Source organism: Haemaphysalis longicornis, unplaced genomic scaffold (assembly GCF_048455015.1).
Source record: "Haemaphysalis longicornis isolate Haplotype H1 unplaced genomic scaffold, Haemaphysalis longicornis Haplotype H1 scaffold_5, whole genome shotgun sequence".
In the NCBI taxonomy this organism is placed as follows: domain Eukaryota; kingdom Metazoa; phylum Arthropoda; class Arachnida; order Ixodida; family Ixodidae; genus Haemaphysalis; species Haemaphysalis longicornis.
The window spans coordinates 33,267,225-33,287,599 of record NW_027526385.1 but is presented as its reverse complement, the minus strand read 5'-3'; the positions used below and the strand labels follow the sequence as shown (position 1 = coordinate 33,287,599).

Here is a 20,375-nt window from a genome sequence, read left to right as displayed (position 1 = left end):
CCAGCCCAATGAGACAATGGATCGTCCCATTTTCACAGCTGAAGTTCGCGCAGCCCTTAAAATTTGCCCAAACCAGCGCCAGGAGACGATGAAACAACCAAAAAGCTCCTTCGAAATCTAGACGATCAGTCCATAGAGGTCCTAACAAAATATCATGACAGTCACTGGGAGTCTGGGGAGTTCCCACCCGAATGGAAGCATGCTAAAGTCTCCTTCATTCCCAAGCCAGGTAAATCGCTCGCTCTTGAACAGCTTAGGCCCATTTCCCTCACATCGTGTGCAGGTAATTGGTCCTCGAGAAAATCGTACATGCCCGTTTGACCCAATATCTGGAGAGTAATTAAGCAACAGTACCCACACACAATGTTCGGATTTTGAGCCGGCCTTTCCACTCAAGACGTCCTATGCAGCTCAAGCATGATATTCTTGCTCCCCTACTGCCGACTCGTCAGCTGTTCTAGCACTAGACCTAAAAAGGCCTTTGATCGGGTCTCCCACCACGCCATTCTGCGCCATTTGGCTGCTCTGTCTCCTGGAGCCCGCACCTACAACTACGTGCGGGCTTTTCTAGTTAATCGCACGGCCGTCATTCAGATTAATGATGTACGCTCCGACGTCATTCCGCTACCCTCCATAGGCACCCCACAAGGAGCAGCTCTCTCCCCACTGCTCTTCAACATCGCTATGATAGACCTCCCTCCTCTTTTTGCTATATCCCCTCGCTTCGCCACAGTTTGTATGCCGACGACGTCACGCTGTGGGTTCCAGGCGGCAGTGACGCACACACTGAAACCACCCTCCAGCAGGGGGCAGATTGTGTTGCTGCCTATGCTCGTGATGTCGGTTTGACTTGTTCGCCCGAGAAGCAGAGCTGCTGCTTCTCTTGCCCAACAGTCCGAAACGCGCACGCGCAGCTCCGAACATTACCATCCGGCTGGATGATCACCCCGTTGCCCGAGTGCCCTGCCTTGAAATTCTAGGCCTCAATATCCAACAGAACCGCGCCAATACCACATTCCTCGCCAACCTAACATCCCAAGTCAATCAGACTATCAACCTCCTCCGCCGCATCACCACCCGCCACGAAGGGCTCAAAGAGGCAGAGCGATTGCGGCTGATTCAGGCTTTTGTAATATAAGTCGCATCTCTTACTCTATTTCCTCATCTAGCACCGTCCTCTAAGGAACCAAAAAGGTGGATTGCCTAATTCGAAAAGTGTACAAGACGGCGCTCAGGATTCCGCAGATCGCTGCCATCGCTCGCGTAGAAGCGCTTGGTGTACACCGCATCTGAGCCCCTCGAAGCTCATCTTGTGAGCCAGTACGCCCGCCTTGCAACAGCCTCAACAGGTCAATCTCTCCTCCGGCGACTTCCAATCAACTTCCCTTTCGCTACAGAATCCTCTCTTGCCATTCCTAGCACTATCCTTCGTTCGGCCCATTCCCCGTAACATGCACTCGACGCACAATCGAGCCCGCAGGGAGCAGCGTGTGCGGGCCCTTACGAAGCGATACCCAGTGCACCCGGCAACTGTTAATGTTGACGCGGCTAGCTACAGGTACCACGATGTACGCCTACGCGGTCGCAATCATCAACGGTCCCAACAGAGCTAGTCCCCCTCTTACCACCCACACCCTTCGCACTTCTTCCCCCGCGACTGCGGAAGAGGCGGCTATTGCTCTTGCATTAACACTACGGCCTTCCCCTGCGATCATAATCTCCGATTCGAAGACGGCCATTCAAAATTTCGCCCGGGGCCGCATTTCTACCCTGGCACTCAAAATCCTTCTTCAAAATCCCCCTGACTCCCCCCCCCCCCCCCCCCCCCCCCAGCTGGTATGGACCCCAGCCCACACGGGTGTGGGAGGGAACGAGGCAGCACACAGAGCCGCTCGAGAGCTCACCTCCCGAGCGGGTCTTAGCCTTGAACCCTTCCATGGAGCCCTGTCAGCTCGAGATCGGCTCCTTTCCTTTCATGAGATTGCGTCTCATTACCGCCTCTCCCGCCGTCTACTGCCCCCTGCACACCCGGCGCTCTCTCACACCGAAGAACGCCTATGGCGCTTAGTGCAAACCTACACCCTTCCTTGCCTCTCCCGCCTGCACCGCATGTACCCCACTCTGTACTCCTCACCCCACTGCCCCGCTTGTGGGGTGGTCCAAACCATTAGTTCATATCACAAGCTAGCTGCAGCACTGGGGAGGCTACATTGTTGTCCCCCTCAGGGCGCCTAACTCACCGCGAAGGAAGCGACAAAAGGCGCCGGGGCCGTGCGGTGCCACTTGCCGAGAGGGGAGAAGGGAGTGTCCTTTCAGGACCCCCTTCACGGCGGATTAGGCGCGCTCAGTGGGCGCACTATTGATAACAATGCAGCCTCCACAGTGCTGCAGCTAGCTTGTGATATGAACTAATGGATCACCTCCTCTGGCAATGCCTCCACAACCCATTCCCCCCATATCGAGTCGGTGAGCACTGGGCGAGGGCGTTTGCAGGGGTTTATGCAGAATTTCGATCTCTTTTTTTTTTTTTTTGGGGGGGGGGGGGTGTCAGTGGGAAGTTTGGGGGGGTGTGTATAAATCCCCAGGCAGGGTGCTTGTGGTTGTGGAATCTTTTTGGGGGGGTGTCGAAGTCCTTCTGGGGGGGGGGGGGTTGGGGGGGTGTTAGGGGTGTGTGAATAAATCCCTGGGCGTTGGGCAGCTCGGATTCGGCGGTGCAAGGATCCATCGTCGCCCGGGCTGCCAAAGTCACCGGGGACCTTCCTCCCTCGGTCACCACCCCTCCCCCGAATTAGCCCTTGCGGCAATAAAAGTCTCTCTCTCTCTCTCTCTCTCTCTCTCTCTCTCTCTCTCTCTCTCGCTTATAAGCCAGTATATTGACATTAAACTTCTTTTAGGCCTATTAAATTGTACACGTTACACATGTTCCACTTCAGCTGATATACAACAGAGTTGGCACAGGCTTGATTCGCGCAAGGTTCTTTTGCACAGCTCTGGTGTCATGCAAAAAAGCCATCCCAAAAGTAAAAGCCGTGCAGTGAAGATAAAAAATTTCCAAGTCGTGCGGCGGAGCCAACTTTTCTTGCTTTATTATTTGTAATTTCCAAGTATCCGAAAGCTTCCAGTGGTAAAGCTCCATGCATGGTGAATCGCATAGCGAACACTATTCGCGAAGAATGCAAGGTTTCGATATTTGCAGGAGTTTAGCCTTTCCCCATGGTGCTAATGTCCCACTGCTCAAAAAAGTGGAACTTTGCATATCGTTAACCCAGCCGCAGGCTGATGCTTATTTTGAGACGTAGAAGCATGTGAGACGATGGACATGAATGACACAAAATAAAGCTTACGAGCAGCTCTAGGAACCTCCCTGAAGGAGATCGAGGAACCTTCTACGTCTGCCGGGGTGGTAAAACATGTCCAAGCCCTTCACCCCTTGCCAATACCATCGATGCTGCCCATGCGACCGAGAATTGGATTCGCAACCTTTCTTACCACGCTACGACGTACGCTTGAACAGAGCCTATGGTTTTGGCTCGTGGGGCCGATGGTGGCTGCAAAGAGAGTCCTGTACGTAATGGTAGGACCCAATAACGTGCACACATATATCTTTCTGGAGCCAAGCAGGGGCAAGATTACTATGTGATGAAAAAGCTTTGACTATTTATGTTGACCGAGTAAAATTAACCGTCCCTTCCTAGTTGAGAGAAGGGCGAAAGCTAAAAGTGCCTGCAACCTTCGCTGAAAATAAGTGCGTCTAATCTATCGTCAAACCTCCGAAGACCCAAATAGCGAACGAAGAACGAACCCATGAGATGATTTTGTTGCGCACAAAGTAAATTTAACGCATCTACGAACGATGTCAATGTCTACCGATGCGTGCAAATGGTTTATGAGATAAAGGTATACTACTCTTAATGATCGATGCGTGTATTGTCTTATCTAGAACCATTCCTTTCTCGCGATTTTCAAGTAACCGTTTGGGCACAATGGAAAGCCCGGTTTCAAGCACATCCCTGTGTCCGAAGAACTCATCAGTGCTTTCCGGTCGACCAACCGCGTCTATGGGGAAATGCATCAGTTTTTTTACAGGAGATATACGCCATCGGTCCAGTACAAAGACAGGTTTTTTTTAATTCGCTTCAATATATAAACATGATTGGTATGTGAAAAGAACACGGACGCCAATTAACTTACGATAGAAACCGGCCAAACGGTGAAAGTTGACCCGAAAGTCTCAATTTGCGGTCTGTTTTGTTTTAAATTAGCGCAGACGGCCCATTATACTGGTTTTTTAAAGACGATAGTCTTTCTTGGGCTACTTAAACGCAGAAATTTTGGTCTGTACGTCTGTCTCTCTGTTTGTGACTCGTTTCAGTCAGCCGACCAAAGTGGAAGAGAAGATGCACGATAAATTGATATACCCACAAGGAAATCTAAATGTCTGAGTCCGGTAGAAATTTTTGAACTAGAACAATACATTACGCAAATATGAGGCGGAAAATCATTACAAAAGTTATATTTGCAGTGTTCCATTATAAGAAAATTATGAATGCTTGATTTTTGCGATAGCAAATAATTCTACATCCACTGCAGAAAAAAGAATCACTCCGTTGCCTGCTGTTGCCCGCGCCACAACAGCTTCTGGCGTCATTTTAAGAAATCAAACGGCAACAGTTAGGAAAGGTTTCACTAGATAGGTTCCACGTTCCACTTGGAACACACGTGGGAAGGGCAACGTGGTTCTATAAACGTTGAAGTATACGGTGCCCCAATACACGCGCATCTCCGTCCTACGGCAGCGCTGGCATCGAGGAACCCGCCCTTGTGTGGTGGAACGCGGTAAATTTAAATTGACTTGAGCAAACCTCTAGCGTGTCTGCCTTGTCTGCCTTGGGGGGAGCACGACGGGGGAGGAACAGCATGAAATGGGAGCAGGAAAGCCAAGGAAGGCATTTACTTGGCAAATGTCGACGAAAGACGACGAAATACAATAGACATTTGCAACGAAAGGAGCAGATACGCGGCCGATTTTTTTCTTTATTATTACCTTTTTCGCCTATGGGTGGAAAGGTAATAATTCTTGGGCAGGAGACGTATCGCGTACAAGGAGTCAAGACGAATTTCTTGTCAAAACGCACAGAAAATGACAGAGAAGGGGTGCGACGTACACAAGGTGCTTGTGTGTACGCCACTTCTTTTCCACGTCTCATTTTCTGTCCTGGACCGCTCTGCCACGTACAAACTCGCCCAACTAGAAACCTTGCTGCAACTATAACGTCTCATGTCCTTAGAAATGGCACCATGCGCAATTAAGTCACAGGGTCTTCTGTGACGTTGGAAAGGCGACGTCTCTAGCATGTCCTTGTCAGTCATCTAATTTACCTGAAACTGGCATGTATCCGTGACAAACACAAGACTTCCTGAGTCCCAAAGGCTGACAGAATGAACCTACCTAGTGGACAAGGGTGACGATGCACCGCTGTCGTTTGAAAGGCGTTTGAAAGTGCGATGAAAGGCGTTTTAACGCAAGATTAGGTAGTATATTCCTTGGCAAATCTGCTATGCGCTAGCGAAAACTAGAAAAGTATATGGAAGCCACCGCTTTTATCGGCTGAAATAGCCAAGCCGACACGTTTTGCCGCGACGACACGCACGCGACGCGCAAACACAACACAAGCGTGTCGAGGCAGATTGGTGTGCGCTGCAGTACGGTTGCCGACATCCATTACGGTCTGAAAAAGTCGCCCTTGCCGATGATCTTGGAACAAAATTCTTCCGTTGGAGAATGGCGATCCAGCGCAGCCAGGTCCAGCGCTAACCGTACGGAAAGCGGTGCATGGCGAAAGGTCGCATACAAGGACAGTCTTGGTGAAGTTGCGGTCCGTGAGACCCCCATGGCGGCTCGCCCACACCTGGAGGTCCAGATCGCAGTTGATACATCCGACTACGACAAAAGTTTTTCCCCTTGGCTTCCAGATTTGCTAACTGCGCACTTCACCGCGCACCTTGGCAGTCTATGGCGGAAACCGAAACCGTCCCGCGCTAAAGAAGGCTAGTCTAAAGTCCCTTCATCAGCTTTAGCTAAACGCCGATCGAGGGACTTTAGGCTAGTCATGGAGAGTTAAGGTCCCTAAAATTACTAAGGTAGCGCCAACTGCTCCCTCCTTCTCCGCTGCCCTCCTCTTTTTTCTTTCCCCTCACCCGCGGCGCCGCGGTCCCGTTAACTCCGTGCCGGTGCCGCCATATTTGTTGGACACTTGAGAGCAGACGCCCTCGCTACGCTTCAGGGCGCTCGCTGCAGTTTGCTCTTGTTTTCGCGCCGAAATCGCTCTTATAGCATTTATAGGATTTATAGAGCCCCGTTTTACCATCACGCACTGAGTGATAGTGTTTTGTTTTATATTTTTGTCTACAAGGGGATATTTGTGGGGCGGATGCCGCTGGCGCATACGCACAGCGCGGTTTTTGTTTACGTGTGCGGCATTCTGTAACACCTCAGGATAGCTCGTGAATGCGAAAGGATCGAGCGTGGACATTTCAAACTGCTCTGTTACGGTAGTTCCGTTCTTGCATTCGCGTGACTGTGGTCGTGCAATCACTGCACAGAGGTCTTGCGCACGGTTCGCGGCAGTATACAGAGCGCTTCATTCGCAAATGCCGTAGTTCGAGCGCTGCGCTGGCGTCCTTGCACTCGCCTTTCTTGCGATAATTGTGAACCCTCAGCGGCGTTCACTCTGCGCCCGCTTTTACTAACGACCTACATCCACCTTAATTCCGCGCAGTTTAGAGTGCTTTGCCGTTTTTGTAGAAATGTTTCCTTCACCTTCATGTCGTTATAGGCTCCTGCGAGTAGATTAAAAAGATACACATGTTGTGCGTGTGTGCACGTACAGCGACGTGAAAAGCCCCTGCTTCCCCGACTTCGCAGCCGGATACACTAAACTGCACTCGCGGCCGTACGTTCACGTGCGAACCGAGTGAAAAACGCAGACTTGTAATTCTGGGAATACGCGCCAGAGAAGACTGCGATCAATCGATCGGGTAAACTGAAATTACAGATTTGTGGCCTCTTATTTCTCATACGAACCAGAGATCGAGTCCCTCTAGGTACAAATTATGTAACTAGTTACTGCAGTTAATTAATCATGCAATACGTTTTTTCACCGGGCGCGGTCGTTTACAGCCGTTATTAATGGAGGCGCCTGGACAGAATTGTTTTGTGCTGGGATATATTCTGGCATATTTGTACATTGCACTAACACAGGGATACACCCGAAAGAAATTCAGAAGAGGACCAATGTCACGATGATTAAGAGACCTTACGGTCCAGCCCCGCCCTGCCGATCCAGCTCGCGCTGGCGACCAGGGGCCAGGAGCTGCTGGCCGTATATGGGTCCCGAAACCAGGAAACCTCCCCGTCCGACGTCTGAGAAGACGCCGTCATTTTATTTGAGCTCAATAAATGTTTTCTACTACTACTACTACTCAAGAGAAAACAATAAATCACAAAAATGAATTGGTGCCACCAAATAGATATTTTATTGGAACAAACGTCCGTAATGACGTCGTGCAGGTGGCTTGTGCTGCTGACGTGGCTTCCCGTGAGAAAAAAAATGTTGGGAGTGGCATTTGGGTTTAGTTTTTTTAACGCCAAGCCTCTCCAATATCCGTTGCTCAAATTGATCCGTGAAATAATCCTATTGAGAAGGGAAAAAAATGACGCCACCGAGTTTGAGATGCGCCACAAACACTCCGCAAATAGAGGCAATAATGCATTGCAGAAGGGAGTTAGTGACCGTTCTACCGTAGCATGGTCAAATTCGTGTTCGCGCATCTGTTCAGTGCCGCGTCCGCTCAACTCGCTACACTAAACCCGTTTAGCAAGCGCTTTGCTGGACAAAAATACGTCTGCTGAAAATAATATAGTCGCCTAGTGTGTTTTGGTTCAAATCGCAATGACTGGATACGCTGCGCCATTGACTACTAAGATGAAGTAAGCGCGCACACTGCAAATGTTCGGCATCACGTGTAATGCAAACGCAAATTGTAATTAACGTTCCTCTGTGCATACACGGAAGAAAGGGCGTACAGCCGTTACGGTGCGAATATACGTTTGAAGTGCTCATTCAAACGTGCGCGAATTTAATAAAGCGATAACAGAAATTGCGAATCAAACGTACGTCAACGGCGCGGTCACTATATTAGCTGGCCTTAAATTGTTTTACCTAGCCGCAATTTTTTTTTTCTCGCAACAGCCTCAATTTGCGCCGCACCGACCAAGCCCATATTACGCAGCAAATCACTCCAATGTCATAACAACGGGATTATAATACCACCCGGGTCGCTAACACACAAAACATGACTTCACGCCAAAAAGAGCGTACACGCACTCGGAACGCACACGATACACATGGTCAGACGCAAGCTGCCGTCGGCCAAAACAAGCATGAATTCAGGTGAACAATTGTCGCGTCACGGAAACCCTACGACAACTGACTGAACATATATGCTACGCCGCTGATATTGATGCTGGAAGTTAAGCGCGCACATGCACGGCCTCTTATCCAAAGCAAAGCTTACGACGGGACGAACTCGGCGCTGCGCGCAATGCCTACTCAGAACAAAGCGTGGACGACGGTCGCGAAGGGAATACGCATTTCTTCGTAAGTGACCGCTCAAGCTCGCGCAGAATTTAACAGAGAAAGAACAAACATTCAGAAACTTACCTCGCTAAAGAGTGATGGCAGCGTCGGCTTGAAAAGTATGCCTGTTCAAATCTATGGAACCAAACTTTTCTCCTTTCTGCGTCGCGTTTCCCGGATGGAATAACGAAGATTCTTGTGCCCTGCCTGACGATATTCGCGCTGCCCAAGGCACAACACATCGGCACCGAGAAGCAACATAAAACGACACCGGTGCGACGTTTTTTCGAAACGAGCAGCTAATTCTTACTTTGCTATTAGCTTGCGCCTACGATAAAGCCGGTACTGAAGCTCGGTGGCTCGGAAGCCAGCAATGGCGTCGCAGCGGCGGCGTTGCGCAATGTCCCAGCCGGCGAGGCGACTCGATGGCGGAGCAAAAAAAAAAAAAAAAACCACGTGACTTTTCCCTTGGCCAATGGCGCGCGGCGTTCGCCGGCGAAAAAAGAAAATGGCAAAAAACGAAGTAGGAAAGGAGTGCGGGCGAGGGCGAAAGGCGGCGAGATCTAAAGATGGCGCTACCTTAGTAATTTCAGGGACCTTATGGAGAGTGCGGCGCTAGCGGCATCTGTTGAAGGTCAGCCCAACTGCACGCTGTGAACGATCTATAGGCCATTTACAGCGAAAAGTTAGGCTCACTTACAACAGACGGCATTAGTGCCACACCGGCCACTGCTGGCCTCACAGAACGTGGTAGTTAAATGGACCCAGAAAAGCCTTTTGTAAAAGTTACAAAAGGCCTTTAGTGTCGCGTAGTACCAATATAGCGATACAATGCCGTTGGAATTATTGATCTACATTCAGTATTAGCTGCGCCAGAAGCAATTAAGTGCACCTCTCCCCCTTTGCCGATCGATTCCTCCTCCCTCTCTGCTTCTTTCAAAGCAGCTGCAAACATTGGGAATAGCCATGTGACATCGCGACGCTCGACTTCCGTTCTCCGCTAGCTACACTCCTGCGCCTAGGCAAGCGTCAATCGCTGCAGACCCGCCTTTGCCTCGGCATCGCGCAGGAAGGAGGAAGAGCAACCGGAAGCCAATGGCAGTGACGTTGCCGGCGACCGACGATCGGCCGAATCAGGGGGGCGCCTCGCCGTTGCGTCAACCGCGATCGCCGTTGCGTCAGCCGCTGTCGGCCCGCCGCGGTGGCTCAGTGGCTAAGGCGTTGCGCTGCTGAGCACAAGGTCGCGGGTTCGATTCCCGGCCACGGCGGCCGCTTTTCTGATGGAGGCGAAAAGCAAAAACGCCCGTGTGTACGAGATTTCGGCGCACGTTAAAGATCCCCAGGTGGTCAAAATTAATCCGGAGCCCTCCACTACGGCGCGCCTCATCGCCTGCGTTGCGTCGGCGTGTTAAACCCTACAATCAATCAATCAATCGGCTCGCTGAGGCGGCGCGCTCATCGGCTGAGAAAGGCGATCTTCAAAAATGGTTTACAAATTACCCGTACAACGTATGGGGCTCACACTTGGCTCAAAAATCCCCCGTTATATGTTCTACTACCTGAATGCATTTGATTGCCACCTTCACAAAGCTTTTAGCGGAATGCGAAGTTACTAGAAAAAGCCACGCTTTCATATTGTCGAGCGATGCGTATATAGCTTATGACGGTCGTCGGCAACTGAGAACATTCGCGAAAAGACGGAATTACCACTCGATTTACTCGATCATACGCTCCCGACAGTTTCGGTTCCCTCCGTAGGCCCAGTGGGGCACGCTGGTTGCGAAATGTAGATCCGACGTATAGTGTGGAAAAGCAGCGAAGAAACGCTTTCATTTGTCGATTGCGCCCATGGTTCGGAACGTATGGCCTCAGTTAGGGGTCTCTGCAAGCGTCGCGTAGCAATTGTGAAAGCCGCCTTCGCAGACCAAAGTATCCGTGAAATTTTGAGCGAAATATTTTGTTGCTTTATAGTCTTGTTTACGTTGGAGAAGATTTGCCGCTGCATTTTCAGCGTAGGCCGACGGAGCATCAGAACCGAAGGGCTGCACGAAAAGTTAAGTCGTCACCCGAACTGCCAGTAATTAAATTCTACGAAGGGTTCAAACCGGCAACATGTCTGGCTGCCGCAGTTAAGCCACTAAGCCATGGGTAATTGAAATCTACTGCAGCAAGTCTGGGAAATACTACGACATGTATAGATACGCAAGCAGAAATAAAAAAAAACGTAAAAACGTCGAAAAATTGCCAAGTTTTATGCTGCCAAGCGAATTGTCTAATTTTGCCTAAAAATTGCAGGGTGGCATGTACTCACCATCGAGCCGGTGACATTTATTTTCGTCGTTCTTGCTTGTGTTGCTTCAAGTGCTGTTTAATTATGCAACGTCCAGCTTGAATGAAACGTATGAGAGATGGCGCTGCTGTGCCTGCCGTGAGTGAGGTTCTCAAGAGAAGAATGCCTGCGATTACGCCAATCTTCCAGATTTGGTAGCATTAATATGCATTAACTCTACGCCATATCTACGCTCTACACAAAGCCGAAACCCACGACGACCATTCTCATGATGATAATGAGGCTTCCGTCAAGGCGATGATGACGCTGCATTGAGACGTACGTCAGTACGCGTTCTAAGATTAACGTGTTTAGTTCGGATATCCTCCAACAAAACAAACATGCCAACGCCCTATTATGAAAAATCCGATTTCTTTAATGTGGCTGCAATCGAGCTTATATCTTCTTAATTTCTGAATATTTTCTGTTTAATAATTTTTTTTCCTTCTTCCGATAGTGGCGCTTATTCGCACTTTTTAAGTAGATGCTACTCGCGTTTGTTTTTGGTTATTTCTTGCAATCCGCGCGAGCCATTCGAAACGACGTTGCACGAGCCTCAGAACGTTCCAGTTCAGCCATGCAGTGCACGCACGAAGATTTACATTCTGCGGCAATGACTACTACATCAGCGTCCCTGGACGAGCAGAATGGTTCGGCAAACGGTGAACGTGGCCCGGGAGCCCCACGCCCGTGTGGTACGGAGCTGGGAGAGTATGTGCCTTCCGCCCAGAGCAGGTTCTTTGTTGAGAGAGCCATGGAGGATCCCGGCTTGCTGACGTCGCAAGAGGAGCAATATCTGGTGCGTCTATTCTGCACGAGGGTCACAGGGCAGGCCTGGACTGCCAAGCTCACCGCCGATTTCCGCGTGTCTGCAACGTCGAAACAGCGTGCCAGAGCCTTCGCCGTCACACTGCTCGCGTGTATCGGTGAGTGGTTCACCAGGCGGCCGGAGCTGCTCCCACGACCACTACCGCCTGCTTGGGTTCACCTGGATGGGGTGGCCGGAGAACAGCTTCAATCTCGTCCACCAAAACAAGACGGTAGCCGGGTGACAGTACAAGTGTTTGATTGGTTATGCATCTCCTATCGGACACCGACTCAAGGGCGAGGAGGCTCAACGAAGGAACTGTTGACACCCCCGCAAATGCTCGACGTTTCTATCATGGCCTTTGCGCATCCATTCACCCGAAAGGCTCCTGCCCAGGATGCGTCGACGCAGTGCGAAGTTGCAACAAATAAGAATGCCCAAACGGAATCAACAGCTGCCCCGCCTATGGCTGCTGCGGCCGCGAGCTTTGCCGCATCTTCCCCAAGAGCTGCACAGACGCAGGTGTCCCCGCCCGCACAGGGTTCTCTGCCCGCCAAATTTGCTTGCTGCAGAAAGACTCCTCGGCCCACCAAGACTGTCTTGCCCAGCAAAGCTCTGGCATCCGCCAGTATGGCCGCGTTCTCAAGTGGTGCTGCACGAATCGCTACCACAGCATCGAAACAGAAGTCAGTGGCTGTGGCGAAAGTGAAGGAGAAAGAAGATACAGCGGCCGACACCCCTGATGCGAAAAAGGCTGACCAGTGCGCGAAGAAGGCTTCCAGAAAGAGTAACAAGCGACGCAGGCAAAAACAAAAGCGACGGGAAAGGATGGCAGCCAACAAGGCCCCTGAAGAGGAGGACTGTGAGACGGGCGGCGATGGGGAGTTAGACCTCAACAGTGCCTTTGTGGCAACTGCGCTCAGAAAAATGTCCACTGGCGAAGGAACGAGGTCGAAGGTGGTATCTGCGGGTGTGGTCCTTAAAACTGCACCTCCGGAGAACCTTCACTCTCGCAGCAGGACTCTGGCACATGAAGGATGCGAAATGTGGAAGCTCAGCCGCTGCGCGGACGCCGTTGAGTTATTCACATACGCCATGAAGCCATGTGGGACTGAGCGCAGTTACGATGTCAACCGTCTGATTTGTTATACCATACTGGACAAGTTTTCCAAGGCCCTGAAGGATGCGGACATGTCAGTTCCACTGGAGCCCCAGTCGGCCAAGGGTTATTTCAGGAGGGGCAAGGCTCTGCTCGGCCTTCAGGGGTACAACGAAGCGTCTGAGGCGTTCAGCACCGTGCTCAAGCTGGAGCCGAACAACCCGGATGCCAAGAAAGAGCTGCACAAGGTGCACATTTACGAGCTCAAGAACATGAAATTAAGGCACGTACAGGCCGAGTGGGTCCTGGAACAAGGTGCCGTTGACGTTCCGACAGCCGTCAACATGCTGGGCGGCGGGAATGCCATTGCTCCGGACTTTAAGGAGAATCCTGGCAACTTGCAGGGCTTCCGGTCACTCTGTATGGGCAGCCGCGCTCCAGATGTCACCGAGAAGATATGCTCATTGCCTTGTTCAGACGCTTTGACGAGCTCGTTCACACCATCGAGTGCTTCTTGCGGAGGACCACTGGCTGCAACTTCGTGGAAAACTGCTACTACGAACACATTCCTAGTCACAATTAAGGGAATCGACAGCAGCCCCCGCGGTTCCGGAAAAAAGTTCAACTGACTCTTCTTGCGGGTTTATCGCACATGGTCAGTGCTCATTTTGAGAACTGCCTTATACTGGGCAGGGGTTCGAGATCACTCACTGGCTTTTGTACTGTGGGGACCAAGCCATTCATGCTCTCCCCAGGTTTGTTGAGGTTGGCCGTATGGGAGTGCGGTGCGTTGTTCTTCAAGCAGGGGATGTGCTTTTTCCCGGTGCTCTTACGAGCCTCTGCGCAATGCGCAATTTTTGTATGAAACTTTAACGTTTTTATAGTCCCCGGATGAACTCCTAACTTTTTAACGTATAATGTTGGCGTGTGTGTGTAATAAATATTCCCTTGAAGTGTTGTGTCGTCCAAGTTCCTCTCATCCTTGTTTGTTTCGCTAGTGGTCACGCCTACTATGCACGTTTACAACTTGCCCTATAGGAGCAGTACCCGCACTCAAGCACCCCGGCCATGGTAGGGAGTTAGGTAGTGTGCACCATTTGTTTCACGTGTGCACCATGCATTGTGCACCATTTGTTTTATTTGGTAGCGGAAATGGTTTTTAAAGTAGTATTGATAGCCCCAATGTCCTTTTTCACTTTTTTCTCCCCTTCATCCTATATTACTTAAAATACCGTCAAAACACGCCCCTCCCTCCCCCATTCGCATTCTCAGGTTGGTTGGTTGCCTCAGAGCACGGCACGTACCCACGCGGGAGATTGGTTAAGAAGCTGCGTACCTAATCAGGGTGTAACCTATGGTACTCTAGATGCGAAAATTAGAGAAGGCAATAGAGAACAGAAAATATTTTTTAGAATCCGGTCCATTCCTGCTCGATTCGTTGTCTTCCTATTCTTCCATTCCCTCTGAATGCGAGCCTCTTAGTAGAAAAACTTGAACCTATCTCGGAAGAAAATATCGCATCTGGTAACCTTGTAATACCGCGCCTGTCGATCTATAGGAGTGGGAAACCTGTCCATAAAGGTCAGAGAGGGAACCAATAAATTGTCGCCCAAACAAGAAAGGGCGCTTAGACAAGTCCCTGCAGGATTGTCGGGCCCACTACGCCCAGTAGTGACCGCTGTAAGCGCCAATGGAGGGCGCAGTCCTGAGCAGCTATAGCTGCACAGGATGCCCAGATGACGACAGCATTTAGCGTGTGTACAGAGAGGGGTGCCGAATTACGCAGGATGGCTCTAATGCGTGTTCTGGCTAAAAGCAGCTCTAACTTTGACGCAAAATGGAAGACAAGAAAAAAACAAGATACGTCTCTGACTAACTGAATTTTTGCGAAAAGAGAACACAGATAAATACATAAACAATCTACGAGTGGCGGAAGAATAAAGATTATCTTGTTCAGCGCGGAAACTTTTTCAGAGTCTGGTAAAGCCACGGACGCATGACTCCCCCGCATCGTCGATCGCAAAGGTTTCGGCAATCTCCCGCCTTAGTTTATTTTGCTTCTTGTCGATCACCGCAGTGTCATGCATGCTAGCTTCGCACGTGCAATCACGACGGTGTGAACGTGTTCTCTTTTCGTTCTGTGTTCTCTTTAAATTTCAGTTTTTAGTCGGTGGCGTGTTCTGTTTTTTTTTGTCTTTCGTTTTGTGTCCAATTTCGAGCTGGTTTCCCCCGGATTATGTGTTCTTACCTCCCAGTGTTTGTGCAGCTTAGCGCCTCTCTCGCCTTCGTCGTCTCGCGGTAGTTTCAGAAAACGGAGAAGGAAGGAAGGAATAGTACAGGAAAGGCAGGGAGGTTAACCAGAATACTGTCCGGTTGACAACCGTACTCAGGGGGGAGGGGATACGGGAAATGAAAGGGAAAGAAAGGACAGCGATACGTATTAAAGGAGAAAATGAGAGAAAGAAAAGTATAAAAAACACAAGGCGTGACCAGGCAACTATAAAGGCAGTACAAACAACGCACACAACCAGAAAATGCACAAAACTAATACGGTCCACTGATAAAATTGGCGAACTAACGGCACTGCACTACAGTAATGTCCCTACAATCGTTCAGACAGGCCCGTGTCCTTCAAAAAGAGCAGTAGGGCTTTTATAGCCTTTTCGGCCTGTGTCGGACAACGCCTATGGCACAAAATTGTCTGCGCTGTGAAGGGGAGGTTGTCGAGTCGGCGAAGTGGGGTGGAGAGCTGTTGCCTCGGCGTTATGAAGCGGTCACAATGGCACAGAAGGTGTTCAATCGTCTCGTCGGTGGCGCACGCATCACAAGCAGGGCTGTTGGCCATTCCAATGGTGTAGGAGTAAGCACAGGTGAAGGCAACACCTAGCCACAGGCGACAAAGTAAGGTGACGTCCGAGCGTGGCACGTTATTAGGTAGGCGGCGCTGCGAATCTGGGTTGAGCGAGTATAGACGAGCGTTGGAGAACTCGGGTGTATTCCACTTAGCGAGAGTGACTTCCCGGGCAATGGACCGCAGCGATCTTGCTGCACCAGTGCGTGATAGAGGGATGAGGGTCAATCTTGCACTTGTGTGGGCGCCATGAGCCGCTCTATCCGCCTGTTCGTTCCCAGTAATGCCGCAGTGGCTTGGGAGCCACTGGAAAACGATATCATGTCTATGCCTGACTAATGTGTCATATAAGCACCGGATTTCAGCCACAAGTTGTTCGTATGGGCCGCGGCGGCGGGCAGATTGGATGCACTGAAGAGCGGACCTCGAGTCGCATAGCACAACCCATTTTTCTGGCGATTCCCGCTGGATGAATAGAAGGGCCTCCCGAATAGCTGCCAATTCAGAAGCGGTTGACGTCGTCGAGTTTGAAAGCTTAAAATGAATTTCGGTCGACTTTTGTGGTATCATAACAGCGCCGGCAGAACTGGACGTGCACGTAACCGACCCATCCGTGTAGACATGGACCCGGTCTCTGTATGCCTCATGTAGAAAGAGTAGGGATAGCTGTTGAAGACCGCTAGGTGGAAGGTCCGCTTTCTTTTTTATTCCCGGGATGTTTAAGTGCAGTTGTGGCTGTGACAGGCACCAAAGTGGCGACGAGGGCCGAGACGGAGGTGCATAGCTCGATGGCAAGCTCCCACTGTGAGCGGCAACCACCTTACAAAAAGATGCCTGCGGTCATGTTGAAGGCAGGGATGCAAGGTGGTGATGGGGCAACCGGGTGAGTTGCCTAATGTGTGCCCTCAGTGTCTCCACTGTCATGTGGTTTGTGATCGGGTGATCCCTTGCAACGCAAATTGTGGCCACAGTTGAGGCGCAACGCGGGAGACCGAGACATGTACGAAGACCCTGGGCCTGTATGGCCTGAATTGCCTGTAGGTTGGTTTTACATGTGTTGGTTAATACAGGCAGGCTGTAACGCAAAACACCGAGAAAAAGGGCATCGTATAGGCGTAACATTGAGTGCACGGAGACACCCCACGTCTTTCCGGCCAGAAACTTGAATAGAGGCCAAAAACTTCGACCCACATCTATGCACAGCGTCGTGCTCGTCGAGCGAACCATAGCGTAAACGCCGGCAAGCGCTACGGCAAGCGCAACTTGCATATGTTGGCCTTAAAATAAACTACGAGCACAAGCGGCGCAGAAATTCGAGTATGGGTACCAAGAATTTAAACAAGTGGCACTCCCCGTCACGAGAGCCCTCTCATTAGCATTCGCCTGACTGCAACGAATTAGGATAGCAGAACTAACACGAAACTTTATTGAGCCAAGAAGTAGGAGTGGTTCCCTAATCTGGGAATCCAAGTGATGGCCGGGCGGCCGATGCCGTAGATGCCAGAAGTTGCTGGACGTCCACGTGGTCGCTTGTAATCAGGCTTGGTTACAGCTAAGGGAGGAGGAGGAAGAAGAAAATGGTTTTTAAGACGAAAGTGCTTTATGCCGAGATGTGCAGAGCACCCACGTGACATGTCTGTTTGTGCGATGCAGAACGGTAATTAAACGTCGCCATTGGCTGCACCTCAAACCTAACGTGACCTAAAGCATACCAAATCACTATTATTAACAAAAACAACCCGTACATTTGTGTTTAGAAAAAAATTTAATTTAGAAAAAAAGTGAGGCAATGAAAAAAAAAACAACAACTAGGGGATAGAAGTGCTGGGGCTCGAACCCATGCCTTCAGAGCCAGCACTCAGTACTCTACATCAGGGCCACAGAGCCCGAACGGAGGGCTCGTTTTAGCAGGCGCTCAAAAGAACGGCGCGCGCAGTGACATCACACATGTCATGTGTGTGCTCTGTGCAGCGAAGCGTTTGGGATCACACCAACGTTTTTAGATTAGGTCAGTTTGCAAACTGCGCCTCGAGAGGCGGTACCATTTTGTCGCCATTCCGACAGGTGGCGCTGGCGTTGCGTTGAGATCTAGTTTGAGGAGCGAGGCTCGCCCCGGCCATGTGTTTTCGCTGTGCTGTTGGCGCTCGCCTGCTCGTCACGTCTGTATTAACGTATTATTTCTGTGCTGTCATCGTGCATACATATTTTAGTGGATCTCTGAAGTGTCGGTGCGGTTTGTTGACGTTCTGCGCGCCAGGCTGCCGTTCGGGGTATGCTTCGGAAGCGGCCAAGTCCGTGCAGCGGCATTTCTTCAAAGCGCCCAAGGGTCCTGACGGATTGAAGGCGTGGGAAATCGCGATTCCGCGGAAAAACTTCAAGGTTACGCCATAAACATACGTTTGTGACATTCATTGTGAGCCTTCAGACGTCGTCAACTGTTACGAACACGTTGTGAACGGTCAAACTGTAAGGAAGGCAGGTGGACTCTGAGAGACCGCGCGGCGCCCCGTATTTTCCCTGACACACCTGAGCATCCTTCGCCACCAAAGACGTCAAAGCCATGCCGAAAACCATCCAAATGGATGACAGTGGTTCCCACCTATGTTGCGTCCTGCCAAAATGATGGGCTTTTGCGCGAGGAAACTGGCGTAAGTGGCGCGAGTGGTGTAGAAAGCGCCGATGTCAGCACATACGTTGGGAACTGCATGAGTTGTGGTTCGCAGTTATGCAGGAATTCAGCAAATGTCCGACATTTCAATCGTAGAATGTGAAGGCTTCGTCTAGCCAGGTTATCTTCTACAAGCTCGAACATTCGGGGTGCAATTGTGCTGATTGAGAAGGGTGCAGTAGTCGGGCAAAACTTGTCGGATGAAGTTAATTCAAGAGGTTTACTTGTACCGCCGTGTAGCTACAGCGATAAAAATGGGAATATTCACCCTCAGCTGTCAAGGCAGGAGAATGTAGCAACATTTATTCGCTACATTGTTGCCTTAAAGATCAGCCTTGGAACAAATGTTACCTGTTTCCAGACGTTTCATCCGCAACAACTGCCGTGAAAGGGCATGCAGTGTGTGTGGCACAACATATTCACGGTGCTGTCAGATCAGATCCCTACCCGGCGCGGTGGCTAAGGCGCCGTGCTGCTGGGCGCAAGGACTCGGGTTCGATTCCCGGCCACGGCGGCCGCTATTCTGATAGAGGCGGAAAGCGAAAACACCCGTGCGTTCGAGATTTCAGCGCATGTTAAAGATCCCCTACGTGGTCAAAATTAATCCGGAGCCTTCCACTACGGCACGCCTCATCACCTGTGAAGCGTCGGCGCGTTAAACCTCTTATAAATAAATTAATCTGACTAGTCAAAACTGAGAAGTGTTGCCTATCTGTAGATTGCAAAAAGAAACGAGCAGGAAAAATCAATGCAGAAGACAGCATAAGCGATGGCTCAGCGGAAAAACTACCAGGCTAAACGCTTTAAAAAATCGGCATAAGCAGGGCCACAAGAAGATAAGTGAAGGCTAACGCTTTAAAATATCGGCATATCAGGACTACAAGAAGATAAATGAAAGTGTCTGTGACCCTAACAGATAGTCCATCAGATTTACGAACCAACAAAAAAGAATAGCAGTACGACAAACATTCTCATTCGAGAAAAAACGTTTATTTCTTTTAAGAAACCACATTTATACCTGTCAGGGAAATTAAAAAAAAACATTGGTTTAATAATTGGTTCAGTTTTCTTTGTTAACAGTGAAGCTGTTTAACAAATCATAATTTTTCGTGTCCGCAGTTAAAATACCAAGAATTTGCTGAGCGCGTGCACGTGAGCGCGCACGTCAGCACTTGGTTTCCAATCGGCTCACTTGATCAGTTTTGTTGGGGTTGTAAATATGTTCTTGTGAAAACGTACCTACTGCATTTGCTTCCACAGCATAAATAAAAATGTCGAGGCGCCTTTTCTTGATTCCAAGTAAATGGCTGACTATTGTAGGCTTTCCCGCAGTTTCAGAAGTGTAAGACGTGTTCGGGTATGCTTTAAACATTATTGAGCTATAAGGGATCCCGTACTGGGGAAATATAAATGAAAAAATAAATAAATGGAACGGGAAGCAGCCGAAGACAAGCGGACTGTGCAGTGTTTGCCTTGTCTTTTTTTTTTCTTACGTACAGCTTGTTTCTCGTTATAATGTCGGTAAAATTGTAAACCCTCAGTCACTTAAGCGTTAGAGTAGAGCGAATTTTTATTTCGCATGTCAAAGAAGAACATTAACGGTGTGCGGTGGTCGTTCACCGGCGCCTTTCCAAGCAAGGAGTAGCAGACGACGCGCCGAGACCGATCTCAACGCTACCGCAGCGCCACCGCCTGGTCGGCGACAGCACCGGCCCGCGCCGCGGTGCTTGGAAGGCCGCGCTCTTTGCCAACTGACCTAATCTAAAAACGTTGGATCACACTGCCGGCGTACACCAAGATTTCACTAACGTCATATCCGTCACGGAAATGACGCCAGTACAGTGAACACTGGAGAAACGGTAGAAAAAAGTTTTATTGACGCGTATGGTGCTGCCATCTAGGAGAGGTGAAGTGAAGTAGCACATCATGACGCTAACTAGCGCCAACAGTTGACGCCTCGATCGGGTTGTGTAAGCTGCGT

General features: G+C 50.1%; 1 protein-coding gene across 1 annotated transcript; it reads left to right on the top strand.

The window, feature by feature from the left end:
* Nucleotides 1-12,526: 12,526 nt before the first annotated feature.
* On the top strand, nucleotides 12,527-13,828 carry LOC144139147 (uncharacterized). Its single transcript, XM_077671594.1, has one exon. The coding sequence runs from the start codon at nucleotides 12,605-12,607 to the stop codon at nucleotides 13,502-13,504; it is 900 nt and encodes a 299-aa protein (XP_077527720.1). The 5' UTR covers nucleotides 12,527-12,604; the 3' UTR covers nucleotides 13,505-13,828.
* The last annotated feature ends 6,547 nt before the right edge of the window (nucleotides 13,829-20,375 follow it).

What these genes read in the sequence shown, in the direction of transcription:
- LOC144139147 (XM_077671594.1), top strand. Translation starts at nt 12,605, where the DNA reads ATGGCAGCCAACAAGGCCCCTGAAGAGGAGGACTGTGAGACGGGCGGC.